Here is a 16,755-nt window from a genome sequence, read left to right as displayed (position 1 = left end):
CAAAAAGTACTGAAATACCAGGCGTATTCAGAAAATGAACCTCCCAGCTCTGGCCCATTCTAGCTGTGTGACCTGGATAAATCATTTAACCTCTATTAGACTTGGTTTCTCACCTATGAAATTGAGGTGAAAATGGGTATCTACCACATAGGATGTTTAGGGCTTAAAATATAATTTACATTACATCTGTGAAAGCACTCAGCTAAGTGTCCTCCTTTAACACATTGCAGATTTGTGTGTTAAATCAAAATAATCTAGATAATGAACTTAATAATATCCTATTTTGGTAGTAACTTTCTTTAATATTCATAAATTATTCTTGTACATTGCATTAAGTAGCTCCCCCAAACCTTATGTATGGTGGAAGAAAGCTTGGGGAAAATCTTGACTTTACATGTACATGGAGGAGGTTTGAGATAATGGTTTAACTATTAGAGATTAGAAAATAAAATGAGGAGTTCCCGTTGTTGCTCAGTGGTAACGAACCCAACTAGCACCCATGAGGACGAAGGTTCGAGTCCTGGCCCCACTCAGTGGATTAACAATTGGCATTGCCCTGAGCTGTGGTGTTGGTCACAGACATGGCTCAGATCCCTCATTGCGTGGCTATGGCGTAGGCCGGCAGCTGCAGCTCTGATTTGACCCCTAGCCTGGGAACTTCCATATACCTCACATGTGGCCCTAAGAAAAGAAAAAAAAAAAAAAGGCAAAAAAGAAAAGAAAATGAAAATCAAGTATAATTTCCATTTGGATTGGATTATACTTAGTGGGAAACTTAAAGATACAGTGGATACAGTGTTAGAGTGAAGATAATATTTGTTAGTATTTTTCAGTATTTTTGGCGTTGTTTTTAGTTCTCTATCCCACATTTAAAACAAGTAAAAAACATGTCAAAATTCACTTCCTTGCCTCAAAAATCTTGGTCTGTCTTTCTAGATCTAGAATTATCCTCTCAATGACATTTCCCCATCTCATTTTACACCTTGCCTTTTCCTTACAACTCATATTCTCATTTCATCAGTACATCTGCCCAGAACACTCTTCTACTTGACAGTTCTATCCTACACTCGCCTCTGAGCTTCTAACAAGGCATACCTCTGGGAATTGCAAAGTGCCATATTTAAAATCTCTCAGTGAGATATACAGGTTTTCCCGTGTGATCATAAGGGATTCCTCAAATCTGAGTTTCAGAGCTAATCTATGACAACTGATAAGCACAGTATTTTCACATGAGTATATTTGTGTTGTGCTAATATACTCAAACAGTATGCAAGTCCATTGAGACTTTTTTTTTTTTACAAATTTCTTATCAGCTTTCTTTTAACTTTCATTTTTTTCTTTTTTTTCTTTTTTTTTTTTTTTTTTGGCTGCACCTGCATCATATATGGAGTTTCCCAGGCTAGGGGTTGAATCAGAGCTGTAGCTGCCGGCCTATGCCACAACAACAGCAACACAGGATCTGAGCTGCCTCTGCAGCCTATACCACAGATCACGGCAATGCCAGATCCTCAACCCACTGAGTGAGGCCAGGGATCAAACCTGCAACCTCATGGTTCCTAGTCAGATACGTTTCCTCTGTGCCACAACAGGAACTCCTTAACTTTTAAAAAAGCTGTCTTATATATTTAATTGGCATTGACTGTAATTCTATTCTATTTCTAACTGGACTTACCCAAGTTGGAAGGGACATGTCACAGACACACATTACAGATGTTCAGTGGGATACTAGTCAGCAATAAAAAGGAGCAAATTACTGATATAAATGACATGAATGCATCGTGAATGTTTCATGTTAACGAAGCCACATGTAAAGGCTACATATTACATGAATTCATTAATATGACATCCTGGAAAGGCAAAACTACAGAGACAAAACCAAAACAATGACTGCCAGGAGACAACAGGAGGGCAGTGACAACCAAAGGGCTTAATGGGATTTTGAGGTGATAAGACAGTTTTGGTTGTGATACTGTTTACAAAACTATGCACATCTGTCAAACTCATCAAACTATACACCTGAAAAGAGTGATTTTTTATGGCATGTAAATTATACCTCAACACAACTGACTTCAAAAAAGAAATACATAACAAGCTGAAGAAAAAGAAGATACTTGTCATTTTAAGGAGTTGTATTTTGTCCCTTTCCAAAGAAGTTTTATTGATAACATATATCTTTTTACTCATTTCTATTTCCAACTTAAATATGTGACATTGAGATTAGTTTCATATGGTTTACTTTAATAAAATTTGTTTGGTGCATTTGGGAAATTTAGCATGAAATAATTATTATCTCATAAGTATAGATATCATGAAACATTACTAATTGTTAAGACATTATTAAATGGCATTCTTGCTCTAGTTATATACCAGCTACTTGAATTTTATTTTATATTCCAATCACCAGCAATTAAACTTCAGTGCAAAGAGCTTGTTATACCTAATATTATGTAGTGGTTATCAATTCCTGTGAGGTAAATTGTGCTGGCCCCATTTTATTTTTTTGTTTTATGTATTTTTTATTGAAGTATGATTGATATATAGTATTATATATCCGGTTACAGGTGTACAATGAAGTGATTCACAACTTTTAAAAGTTATACTCCATTTATGGTCATTATAAAATATTGGCTACATTCCCCGTGTTGTACAATATATCCCTGAAGCTTGTTTTATACATAATAGTGTATAACTCTCCTAACCCCGTTTTAAAGAAGGGAAAGGAAGTTAGGCTCAGAGCATTGCCAACAGCAAATTTCACAAGCCTTTCTGAGTCCAAAACCAGCATCTGTAACCATCTTTCATTTGTTTTTACCAGTTTAGCAATGGGTCTGATCCTTCTGGATGGGATTGCACAGATCCTTGGAAATAAACTGTAAGGAAGGAAGTCTTCCCTCGAGGGAAGGAAGGCTTTCAAAAGAAGTCAATACTGAGTAGAAAAAGAGAAAAACAGGATTAATAAGTGAAGGATTACCCTGGCCACTCATATTAGTTGTAGCTCTTTGATGGAAGCTTAGCTAATTATCGTAAAGGAAAAAATAATAATTCCAACATCACATAAGCTTCATACCACTGCAGTGCCAGGCCTTCATGATATTCTGAGTAAATTCTTTGTGAGATTTTAAAGTTATGTTTATCACTGAACTGCTATTTTCATAACTCATCAGTAGACCCATGTGCTTCATTTATTCATCTGTTTGTTCTATAATTTATTAATTCTCTACCATTTTACATGAAAAGGACTCAGTGGCTTCAGTATAATACTTTTTTCATGTAAATAACACGATCAAGCCTCATTCTTCATTTTTTGGATAAAATTTACCCATAAGGGCATGACAAAAATCATAAACCCTTACAAATTTCACGAGCTCTCCTACTAGATGTATGGTACTTTCAGTAGGTGGATATATGTATTTGATTCAGTCCCTGACAGCTGCTCATCCATAGTGGAGTTTTTAAATGTCGCTTGCCAGAAACTCTTACCTTTTATTTGTAATTGTCTGGGTGTGCTTTCTCCACTTGCATTGAACTGTATGTACTGTGTGCTGTAGAGGTGTGCAGTTAAAATACGTTTATTCTCAGAAATATTTTTAAAATATTTTAAAATGTTTTCCTTTGCAGAATCAGACACAAGTTTGGCAGAAGGAAGTGTCAGCTGCTTAGATGAAAGTCTTGGACATAACAGCAACATGGGCAGTGATTCAGGCACCATGGGAAGTGATTCAGGTACTGCCTAACTGTTGTGTAAACCTTAAAAAGTGTGAAATAAGACACCATATAGTGGAAAGCATGGGGGCTGTTCATACCCTCCCTAATGTATTTATGCAATTAAAGCAATTCTTTTCTACAGTTGAAGTAGTTTTGGAACTTTGCCACTCACTTTCTTGAAAAGTACAACTTACAAAAGTCTTTGAAATCAAGCTCTCTAATTTTGATCCAGTATATAGCTTTTTGGTCTGGCATATGCCACATTCCATAGAATCATGTAATCTATTTTATTTATGCAATCTGTTTCAATTAATCTGACTGCTTTCAAATTATGTACTCAATTTTGTACATTTATTTCCAAACCTTACTTTTTAAATTAAAATGTATTATAAGGAAAAAAAAATACCATCGATAATGCATGATTCTATAGTTAATGGCATATAACAAGAGTCCCTCTTGAAATAAGAATTAGAATTTACACGTATAGTTATGAGAGTTTCAATTTGTATATTTACTTGAGTTTGCAAAATATTTTCATCACTAAATGAAAAATTCACTAGGTGTTTCCCACATGGCTCTTCATATCAGTTGAATATCCCACCAGCTATAAATGAGAGTGCCTTTTCCCAATTCCTACACTTTAGCAAGACTTCCTGTTTTCTGAACTTTTGTCAGTTTGATTGATTTCAAATATCTTCTTTCTGTGCTTTGAACGTGCATTTCCATTATTACTACTGAGCTAAAATGTTAACATCTTTGAAGAAGGCATGATGGGTCCTTAGATATCTGTTATACACCTTTCTAATGTTTGTCTGTATGTTTGAAATATTTTATAGTTAAATAAAAAATTAGCACAAACAAAAACAATGTTTTGCAATATGGCCAGCTAAGAAGCAGCAGCAGAATGGCAAATTAAGAAACAAATTACTTTATTCTTCTTTTGTTCTGTGATTGAGTTGTAGAAAAACAATTAGAAAATATTGTGTACTTCAGATTACCCCTCATTGTCAGAAGAATTATAGAAATTTACATCTACAATAGACCTAAAGGGGCAAAACAGTTTACTTAAAGATGATCACCTGTCCTAAACGTTTTCTCAGTTGGAATGTACCACCTCTTATTTAAAAGTCCTTTTCTGTTAACAACAATCTTGAATCCCTTAGAACAGTTGGTCTGGGGAAACCTGATTCATTAAATATCAATCGTAACTTTAATGTTAGTTAAAAGGGGTTAATTAAATTTCTGTTCAATTTAGTCATTGTTTATTAAGTTTTTACCATGTGAACATTTCTGCGGGTTGTATTTGTTTTTTCTATGCTTGTTATCAATTGTTAAATTTAATAATTGACATTTTTATTAAATGCTACTGATGCTAGAACTCAAAATATACTCTAGCTAATATTTAACATCTTTATGGTTGCTTTAAGCTTCTGGACCTCATCTTAATTTTTGTTTGTCTAAGTAAGGGCTTTTTGACCATATTCATTCATTTAATAAATATTTAATGAATATCCTCTATGAGCAGGGCATTTTGTCTGTTTAGGGCTATTAGCAAATGTAACTATTTACTGATTTTCAGTCTTCAATGTGGCATGAAAGACTTGATAAATCTGAATGTAACCTTCTTTTAAAAAGCAAATACATTTTTAAAGGCAAATACATTTGAAGACAAACACCTTTTTTTGAGAAGCGCTCATTGAAATTCTGGATGGTCAGTGTTTAGAAACAAAGTATAAAATTGCCTAATGGGTAGCAAAATTCTGAAATAATAAAAGTACGAACTTCCTTTCCCTCAGGTGTTTGGTATAGACTAAAGTAGAAATCAATTCAAAAACAGGATTAGATAAATTGCGAAGTGTTAAACACATATTGAATCACTGAAAGGATTACAGTGTTTGGAGTTATGTTTTAATCTCTGAGGTTGACAGCAAAGAGATCTGTTTCCACATGTCCTTTGTCCACCTTCAAATGTTCCATGATGGGCCATATAGAGCAAGGATGTGACCCAATACCATGACCTTATGTTCCTTTGTAGAATTATTATTATGCCAAACTAAAACGTAATTAGTGGTGCTTTTAGAGTTTAGATATTCTAATAATACTATGGGAGGTTTGTTTGTTTCTCATTCTCAGAGAAGTATACAGCTTCTCACAAAGTGGCAATATTTTTGGCAATGTGCATTGGCCTGATATGTAGAAAGTGTTTCCTTACTATTTCAAGGTAATAGCTATTAATATTTGTCCAGCTGGAAGAGTGTATTTTTCTGAGGTTACATACTATAGGTAAAGGAATATTTTGTCGATTTCAAACACATGCAGTGACAGACCTTTTCTCTCCAAGAATAACTCAGCTGTCAAAATCAATGTGAGAATGAAATTTGCCACATGGTGTAGTTCCAATAGAATGTTATTATTTAAGTCCTATTTGATTTCATTTTTTGACCATTTATATGGCATAGTATAATTTTAAGGTCTTTGATCAATATTTGTTGTAGAAGAAAGGCACAGAGTTAAAGCCTTGCATATTTTAAATATCATTTTCGTTATTGGATTTAATTGATTTTTGTTTTCAAAGAGAGCCAAAAAGAAACAAACAGCAAACAAACAAAACCCAAACATTTCTTTCATAAAGGAAATTGGCTCTTGGCTCCTTGACACCAGCCCAATTATCTCCTTCTGGTGACAGAGAAGAGAGAATTCTCTTTTCATTGCTTATGTGGATATATTCTTCCCTCCCTGTGTCAGAGGATGTGATGAGGCAAGAATCGGGCTGAATATTTAGCACTTACCCAGCTCCTTTTCTTTGGATGCTGTTCTCACAATGAATCCAACTCTAGTTTTTTCCATTTTTGCTCTGTACCTCTCTTTTAAACTTGGGACTACCCATCAAGTTTCCTAGGCTGGACTCAAAAATATGGAAGATATTGAGCTATCTTTCTAATAGTCTGATGTTTTCAGTGGCAGCGGTAGACTGCCTTAGCCCCTGACATCCTTGTGTTCTTGGGAGTGCCTGGCATGTCCTAGGCATCCCGTAAATGTTCACTTCAGAGTGAATTAGTGGTACATGATTAGATAAGTAAAAATAAGCATCATGAGTTTGAACATGATAGTCCTTTTAACATCTTAATTCTTCTAAGTTTACTAGGGCAACAGATATCCAGTATGCATAAGTGATATTGATGTTTTACTCATTTGAATTCATTTTAGATTCCTGGAAAAGAGATTAGAATATTTCTCTAAGTTTTTTTGTATTTTTGTTATCCAAAGATATAGTGCTAAGTATGAAAAACAAAAGGGGACAATGATTGTTAAAACAGAAGATGCAACTATTATAAGGGAAGCCATGTTTTATTATTTTTTTTAAAAAAATCTATGCAAAAATATACCTAGAGTGAAATGAAACAAAGAATTTGCTAATATCTTTCAATAAATTTCCTACCTCAAAGAGCAATTTAGCAAAAGTAAATTCCTGGATCTTGGTGTCAAACACAATTTAAAAATCCTCCTTTGCAAATATTCTGGCTCTTTTGGAAAAGTTACATGGCAAATGCTCATAATATGCATACAATACCAGAATTTTGATAACCTAAAATGCCGCTTAGCAGAGAAATAGTGATTTTCTTAAATCGGCTTGAATCTCACATCAATTTAATAAGATGATGAATTATTGTGATTGCTATAGAGTCCAAAACAAGCAAGGAAACTTGTCAGTTTATGTTTTTAGATGCTGGTGATCTTGAATGAGTTTTTCCTGAAAATCCTAGTAAATGAATCAGCAGATGAGCCAGTGATAACGTAAATGTATTGCATCTGTGTTTACTCATCCATACAGAAGGCAAATTTCCTGCCAGGTTAGTAGATGACTCTTCCTTAAGTGGTAGTTGGTGTGAATTTTCCTACCTGTTCAGATAGTGCTATCACATCAAGTTAAAAACTAGTTAAATAGAATCATCCAGTCGCTGAAATGGAACAATCAGCAACTTTTTTGAAGTTAATGGGATTATGTTAGTTTAGTTTTATTGCAATCATTGATAAGAGAAAGAAAACTTACTTCATGTGTTATTAAATACTGATAAGTAGTACTATCATTTCATTTTTTCTTGTGAGTACATAAAGCATGAGATGGGCTTTTAAATTGATATAATATTGATTTTGCTGCATTCCACATAAGTGATACATTTTTAGATCTTTTCTCCCAGCTAGCATAGATAATTATAGTCACTTCTAAACAAAATATATTTAAACCAAGTACATTATACTGATTTAATTCACATGTTTATAAAATTAATGTATATTTGTACTTATTTTATCAGTATTTTAAATTTAGAAATCTATGCTAATTGGAAATATTTTTAATATATTGTGCTTTGAGTTTCAGGGGGATATGAATACATGGAGGCATACCTATAAGAAAGGGATAAAAATCCCATTTAAAACTAAATGGTAAAATTAGTCACAATTCAGTTTAAACCAACACAATTGCTTTTCATCTTTCAGTGCAAACCTGCAAATTAAAGGCTGGCCTAGGGGATTTTTCTTCTCCCTAAATATTGCTTCTGTTAAATCGAGTTTCCTTAAATGGCAAAAATGGGATTTTGGGGGCCATTTTTAGATATATTTAGATAGATAGATAGATAGATACATACATACATATGCTTTTTGATATTTGGTTTGTTGGGATAAAGTTTTTCAAATGAAGGAAAGTAGCCTCAGCTCTACTATTTCTTTGTAGTAGAAGGTGAGGGGGAGTATAGAGCAAGGAGAACTAATGAATTCTTACATTCCTAGTTCCTCTTGATTTGTTCGTGGAAAGGCTAAGAGATCAAGTGGGGCAGAATGGTTCCACAAAGAAACGGTCAGTCCGAGGCATTAAGAACCACAGACTGCCAATCCTGCACTACAGCCTTTTCTGTCATTTCCCTTTGGCTGTGCCAGCTCTGTGAGACTCCTCTGTGTTGCTCCATCCTGCTAATCCTTCCCTCTGCCCTCTACCCTCACCTTCCAGGCCCTTCCAGAGCACTTGGTTGTATCCTGCAAATGCAGAGAGCTGACACTTATTCGGTACAGAAATTAAAAAATGGATTGGTTTGGACCACACATGAAATAAAGTTTAAGCTGCAGGAGGAATACAGTTCAGCTTCAGACTTCCTCACCTTAGTTATTTTGTTGCCCATTCTCTTATTTTCCTTCCTTTTAATGCCCTTCAGATGAAGAGACTGTGGCTCAAAGAGCATCCCCTGAGCCAGAGCTGCATCTCAGGCCTTACCAACTGGAAGTGGCCCAGCCAGCTCTGGAGGGAAAGAATATCATTATATGCCTCCCTACCGGGAGTGGGAAAACCAGAGTGGCCGTGTACATTGCCAAGGATCACTTGGACAAGAAGAAAGAAGCTTCTGAACCTGGAAAAGTTATAGTCCTTGTCAATAAGGTATTCAAACAGCACGCAATGGAACATGGTTTCTTTTCATTTTATTATCCTGAAGCATTTGTGTAGTGACATTTGTAACAGTGATTCACACAGATTTACTTTAATTAGGAACAATGTCAGAATAAGTAATTTATTTTAAATCTTTGCTTTTCCAGTTATAGATAATATCTACGTTATTAGCCTTTAAAATAGATTTTTTTTTTCTGGTAAACCAGAACATTAAATCAAATAGCTGTAACTGATGTATAAACAGTTATATTTACTGAGAGTTCCCATTGTGACTCAGAGGTGACGAACGCCACTAGTATCCATGAGGACATGAGTTTGTTCCCTGACCCTGCTCAGTGGGTTAAGGATCCAGTGTTGCCATGAGCTGTGGTGTAGGTCACAGACGTGGCTCTGATCCTGAGTTGCTGTGGCTGTGGTGTAGGCCAGCAGCTGCAGCTGCAGTTCGGCCCCTAGCCTGGGAACTTCCATGTGCTTCAGGTGTGGCCTGAAAAAAGAAAAAAAAAAGGGGGGGTATGTTTACCCAGATTTTCTTTAAGATAAACTGGTACTAATTTACATTATTGTTGCATGTGAACATAAATTTCCTCAAAATATCACTGGAATGTAGGCTAAGCATTGTATTCAAACATATATAATTTGGTTTGAAGATAAAAAGAAAATTGACTATTTGGCTGATTTATATCAAGTTCAACAATTTTCAAATGTGTATATAAATATAAATGTCATTCAATGCAACTGAGGTTTTCTTTAATATTTGTGTCTTAGGATATTTGAAACCTATCTTTATAAGCAGTTGTCTTCTTAATTTTAAACAAAATCTAGTTATTTGAACTTTATTTAGATAAATCAGAGCTTATTCATTTATAAATTTGTAAATTGGGGGTATTAGTCTCTTCCATTTTATGGAGTAAAATTGAATACACTTTTCCATGACCAGAAATAGTCTTTTTTTCCCCATTACTTATGGTAATTCTCTCTTATTCCTTTACAGAAAATATAGTAATAGACTATATAACTTTCCTATGTATTTTTTTATTTCTATTATGCTGAAAGTTTTAGTTGCAACCTGCTTTTCAGTATAAAAAAAGTACTCAGATTGTACTCAGAATCCGTGATCTTGATGATTTCTATCATGTAGCTCCCGGTATATTTTGTAGATACATGCCAACATGCCAAGCCTAAACACTGCTCCTGTATACTTGGTTTGCTTACTATTAAAAGAGTTTTTGTGTGTGGCGATGGTGATACATTAGGATTTTTTTCCATAGCTTTTCACATATTTTCTTTGTTAAGGATATTATCTTTTGGAATAAAAAAAAAAAATCTAGGTGTAAATATTATTCCTACCTACCAGTAACTTGACCTTGGACCAATCACTAATTTGTCTTACTTTAGTTTCCTCACCCATAAAATGAATTAAATAATACTATCTTGTACTAAAATTGTAGATTTAAATTAGTTAATCTCTCTAATACCTTAGAATGACTCAGTAATATTAGTTTTTTCTTCCATCCCTTCCTCCTCACCTTTATAACTAGGGGATCAGCATCCCTTAACCATTGAGCAGGGTCTTAGGTGCCAAGTGCAGAGAAAAGAATGAAGTTAACTGGATACGAAGTCATTTAAGCTGATGCTCTTGACTTTTTAAACATTCTGCCATTTCTTCAAGTTCATTTCCTTTATCTACTCTCCTAAAGAGCTTTTGTTCCCTACTGATCTGTCTCTCCATTGGTTATACAACCTCTTCCAAACATGTAGCCTCAGCTTCCAAACCTCCTTTATCAGGTCCTAGCATCCAGTAGACTATTAGAATTGAAAGAGACTTTCAAGACCCAGTTCTCATCCATTGCCAAGTCATTCTCTCACCTCTGCAGAGTGAGTAACTTCAAATATCAAGGAAGTCCCACTTCTGACAAGACAGCAAGACAGCTCAATCCCATTCTTTGAACAGCTGCCACTGTCAGAAAGCCCTACCTGTATTCACCAAAATCTGTTTCTCTGGAATCCACACTCATTGGTTAGAATTCTTTCCTCTGTGGTTATACAGAGTAAGTTAAGTCTTAAGTCTTCTGCTTATGACAACTTTTTACATAGGGAAGGCTGCAAGCATCATGCGACTCCATAGTAATTTTTCTTTTAGTTCCCTGGGATAAATATTTCTAGGTTCTTTTACATGTTCTTCATATAACATAGTTTCCAGACTTTTCATCATCCCAAGAACTCATATTTTTTCAGACATCATCTAAGACTCTGTTAAAACAATGTCCAGGGCTGGACAAATACTATAGATGTAGTCTTTTTGCAGAGTGTAGGAAAGATGAGATGTGACACTTGGCCCATGACTAGATTTGTCTTTATCACTAGTACTAATACCCACAGACTCATTTGGAGCTTTCCATAACCTGAGAAGCCTTGGCTCCTTTTCATTTGAAAATCTCTTAAATTAGACCTCTCAAGTTATTTTTATACAGTTAATTTTTGAGCCTAATTGCAAATGCTTGTATTTATTTCTTCACATCATTCATGTTTTAAAATTATAGTTTATTTACAATGTTGCACCAATTTCTGCTGTACAGCAAAGTGACTCAATCATATATACATATTATACACACACACACACACACATATATATTCTTTTTAAATTTTATTTTCCATCATGGTCTATCTCAGGAGATTGAATAATATTCCTGTGCTGTACAGTAGGACCTTGTTGTTTATCCATTCTAAATATAATATTTTGCATCTACTAACCCTAAACTCCCAGTTCATTCCATTATCCCTCCCCAGTAACCACAAGCCTGCTCTCCATGTCTGTAAGTCTATACTGTTCATTTGTGCCATATTTTAGATTACACGTATAAGTGATATCATATGGTATTTGTTTTTCTCTTTCTTGATACTTCACTTAGTATGATAATCTCTAGTTACATCCATGTTGTTGTGAATGGCATTACTTCTTTCTTTTTAATGGAAGTATAGTATTCCATTGTATGTATGTACTACATCTTAATCCATTCATCTGTTGAAGATCATTCATGTTGATTGATATTTTCAGGTCTCATGTTTTTGCATGCCCCTCAAACGCCTTCTTTTTGTAGACTTCTTATCCTCTCAGTGCTAATGTTCTGGTTGTGAATCTTTCATCCTATTAGATCTAGGTGATTTTTACGAAATTCTTACATTTGTGGTCATGTTTAAATGTTAATTTATCCTGATTAATTACTCATATTCATTGCATTGTTGCATAGACATTTAAGGACATGTGTCTGATTCTTGATCTGCTTCCCTGTTATTTTTCCCTTGAAATAGCTAGAAAGCCCTCCACTAGATCTTCCTTCCATGTCATAATCATTTATTTTATTATCCCATTTCTTTGATTTTAAAGAAGATCTTCCTTCCATGTCATAATCATTTATTTTATTTTATTATCCCATTTCTTTGATTTACTTCAGCTTTAATACTTTTTGATTGCGTCAGGAAATCTCTGGCCCATTAAGTCAACATAACCTGCATTCTGTGTTTGGCCCAATGGCAAGGTATTATAACCTAGATCCTCTCCTAGTAAGGAGAAATCCTGTCCCTAACACCATTTACTTTCATCTCCCTTCCTCCATCTTTTCCAAAGTTATCACCTTCAAATGCAGGGAGAAATGAAAACACCACCTGTGTTCCCAGACTTTCTATTTCCTATCTAGGGCTTCAACATCATGAGAGATAAATCTCAGGTTCCTTCAGATGCTATAATGCAGCCCCATATGATTCAGCAGAAGTGGGTAGCAGTTGGGTTTGATTAGTCTTGGCAGGCACTCTGTCACATCTCAGGAAAAGGCTCCAAGAGGACCACACAACTCCCAATTAACCACGTCAGGCTTGCATCTGGCTCTCTCTGTGTCCTTCAGTAGGAAGTCAATACCACCCAAAGTGAATCTCAGGATTTCCAACACCTATTGCCTCCTGTGACAATGACTTTTTGTTCTATAGACCAGAAGATGCTACTTCTTTGGAAGATCTCATTCACCCCTTATGGGCAGAACCTCAGCTTTCTATGTCATGCCGTAATATAGAGATTCTTAAATCATTCAGCAGCATGAGGGTTTTAAAGACAAATCCAATACAGATCCTGCCCTTAAGGAATCTATGGTCTAGGAAATGAGAGATGTGTATTAATATAATAATGAATATTTTATTGCACTTTATGTTATCTCATTAAAACCACACAGCTACTCTTGAAAGTTACCATAGTTATCTCTGTTTTACCAGTAAAAAAACTGAGGCTTTCAGTCTTTAATTGGCCTATCAGGGGTCATCACCTCTAAGGTGATAGTCTTATAAGTCAAGGTCTTCACGAAGATTTGCATTTTCACCTGTTAGCGAATGAAAAGATACTATGAGTCATCAATCAGGTGGAGTCACCTCAGGGTCAATGTGCTCTCACTCAACAACACTTTGGAAGAGTTTTCACTTCTTTTGCCAAGTCTATTTGCTTTTTTGTTCTTTCTTAGCCACCAAGGCTAGTCTAGCAGTCTGTCCCTTCACCTCTATCCATTCTCTTAGGCAATGTCTTGCTTCCTCAGTTTTGGTTCTCTGCTCTCTCCAGTTCTTTAGAAAGGTTGTGTCTGGCCTGATCTCCCCAAAACACAGGAATGAATCTACTCTACAGCAAAACTCACAAGGGTCCTATGAACTGCCACACTAAATTTAAAATACTCTGCTTTGTGTTCACAGCCCTTTGTAGCCTGACCCTGTTCTACAAATTCAAAATTTATTTCTTATTCGCCTTAGTTTCAATTTATCTCTTCAGTGACCCATGGTTTACAAGATTAAAATTCCTTTTAAACCCTCTTTTGAGCGGTCTTCTTTTTTGCTATCGCTTTCTATGTGTTTCCGTAGGAGAATTGGCACATTGTATTGTGATAATTTGTTTCATTTTGTTTCATCTTGGTTTCTGTGCTCAGCTAGAATGAGTTCCTGAAAGCTGTAAACCATAACTTAAACATCTTTGTGTCTCAGATGCAATGTCTACATGTAATAGGCATTCAATAAGTGCTTATCGAGATGAATGAACTTGATGAATAAGCTGTTACACCTAATTAGCTGATAATGTAAACACCTCTGTTAATGCTTGATACATAGTAGGCCTTTGATTAATACCCCTTTAGTTTGACAAGGCTGTTTCTCTCTCACGTTTTTAACTTTGGTATTTTTAAAGGTACCATTAGTTGAACAGCTCTTCCGCAAAGAGTTCGAACCATTTTTGAAGAAATGGTATCGTGTTACTAGATTAAGTGGTGATACCCAATTGAAAATAACATTTCCAGAAGTTGTCAAGTCTTGTGATGTTATTATCAGTACAGCTCAAATCCTTGAAAACTCCCTTTTAAACTCAGAAGAAGGAGAAGACCCTGGTGTACAGCTGTCAGGTTGGTTAAAATGTTTATTTTTGGAAAGATAATTAGTAGTAATATTAATGGTAGTAAAAGAAGCTGTATTTCTTAGTTTTTAAAATGTTGATTTAAAAATTAATTATGATTTAGATTGTCTTCCATTTTTTTTTCAATAAAACCCTTCTTCCTTGTGAAAGCAAATAAAAAACTGGAGACGTTTTTAGTCAGATCACTTTATTCTGCATAAGAACATCACTTTTTTCCATCTTTTTGTCTTTTCTAGGGCTGCACCCATGGCATAGGTTGTTCCCAGGCTAGGGGTCCAATCAGAGCTATAGCCTCACCAGCCTACACCAGGGCCACAGCAACATGGGATCTGAGCCAACGTCTGCGACCTACACCACAGCTACCGGCAACGCCAGGTCCTTAACCCACTGAGCGAGGCCAGGGATCAAACCCAAAACCTCATGGTTACTAGTCGGGTTCGTTAACCACTGAGCCACAACGGGAACTCCAGAACATCATTATTAAATCAAACATTTTCTAGACTTTGCATTAATTCTGTATTTCTAAGTTCTTTTTATATGTTAGTGGATCCTGTTAGATATGCCTTCTTCTCCAGAGAGTAAATATAATCTTTTCTGTTTTGTGGGGGATGGGAAGAAAAGTTAGGCAAGAGGAAGAGAAAGAAGTATATATACTCATAATAATTAAATGCAAAGTTTAAACAAAGTAAAATGATTCCTCTTTAAATAGTGTTTTTCATTTGATAGAATGAAAATAAAATTCACCAACTTAAAATTATATATTTTATTAAAAAACAAAATTGCATTTCTGAGAGTTTTGGGGGAAAAGCCAGAGTTTGAAATCCATGCCATAACACTTTTTAGATCTATAAATTTTCCAAAACTCATCTATTAAATGAGCATAATAGTTAACAGAGATAATTTCCTGATTACTGTACATGAACTTATGTATTTACAGGTGGCTAGGATAGTTGCATTTGCCCTTAAAAAGTAAAAACTGCTTGTGTCAGTATTCTGCCCAAGAAAATACATCTCCAAGGCAGCTCAGTCTACCAGCTAAAAGAGCCTTTTTTAACTGTATTTTGTCAGTATGGGCAAATAAACCATTTAAATTTTTTTTAAGACTTTTCTCTCATCATCATTGACGAATGCCATCACACCAACAAAGAAGCAGTCTATAATAACATCATGAGGCGTTATTTGAAACAGAAATTGAAAAACAATAAACTCAAGAAAGAAGAGAAACCAGTGATTCCCTTACCTCAGATATTGGGACTAACAGCCTCACCAGGTGTTGGGGGAGCCAAAAAGCAAGCCAAAGCTGAAGAACATATTTTAAAAGTAAGTCATTAACTTTCTTCATAACCAGAAAAACCAAAGTTAGAGCAAATGCCAATACTTCTTGGGTAAGATTAGGTCCAGATGCCATGGAGTGCAGGAAAGAAGCTATTCCATGATCATCAGTTGAGCGAAATCTATATGCTTTAGTTAATGTAAATACACTCAGTCTTCTACAAAATAGAAATATGCCTTAGTAAATAACTATGACATGGAATAATAGCCCCCAAATTATAGAGAGCAAACGTAAGTATTAAAAAATTGGGACAAATGAAATACCTTCCTTTAAATATCTACTCCTATTTTTAAACTTAATGATCTACTTTATATAGAAATATGCATAAGCTAAGAAAGTTTCTAATTTCATACATACTCCATGAGTTTTAGAATTGCATATTTTCTTCTGAGCCTTTTTTTGTTCTGTGTGATTCTCAGATTCTAGGTAATTCAAATTAAATGGGAAAATGGAGATATGAGAATCTTTAAATTTGTTTTGTTTTGTTTTGTTTTTTTCTTTTTTGGCTGCCCTGTGGCCTATGGAATTTCTGGACCAGGGATCAGATCTGAGCCACAGCTGTGACCTACACCACAGCTGTAGCAATGCAGGATCTTTAACCCACAGGCCAGGGATTGAACTTGCATCCTGGCACTTCAGTGACATCAACAGTACTGTTGTACCACAATAGGAACTCCAAAAGTCTATATCTTGTCAGCTGCCTGCAGATGGTAACAATATATACAGTGCTTTTGTTGATCTCAAGCACTGAAAGAATTCAGAGTAATTCACAAAGTATGTTAGCGCTAAAGCCCTTACTTTAAGTTGAAGTCAGTGAAAATCATATAGAGTAGACAAAAGCACAATTAT

General features: G+C 35.1%; 1 protein-coding gene across 1 annotated transcript in view; it reads left to right on the top strand.

Moving 5' to 3' along the window:
- Positions 1-16,755, top strand: part of IFIH1 (interferon induced with helicase C domain 1) — a 53,512-nt gene that overhangs the window by 23,149 nt on the left and 13,608 nt on the right. Inside the window, exons 4-7 of the mRNA NM_001100194.1 lie at positions 3,619-3,723; positions 8,913-9,133; positions 14,352-14,562; positions 15,676-15,893. Of these exons, the coding sequence (NP_001093664.1) occupies positions 3,619-3,723; positions 8,913-9,133; positions 14,352-14,562; positions 15,676-15,893 (755 nt within the window). The remainder of the gene's footprint in view (positions 1-3,618; positions 3,724-8,912; positions 9,134-14,351; positions 14,563-15,675; positions 15,894-16,755) is intronic.

Source organism: Sus scrofa, chromosome 15, assembly GCF_054392235.1.
Source record: "Sus scrofa isolate SSC_HxYL_T2T_F1_AM1 chromosome 15, Sscrofa_HxYL_maternal_Yorkshire_Landrace_v2.0, whole genome shotgun sequence".
NCBI lineage: Eukaryota > Metazoa > Chordata > Mammalia > Artiodactyla > Suidae > Sus > Sus scrofa.
This window is presented reverse-complemented; position numbering and strand designations above follow the sequence as displayed.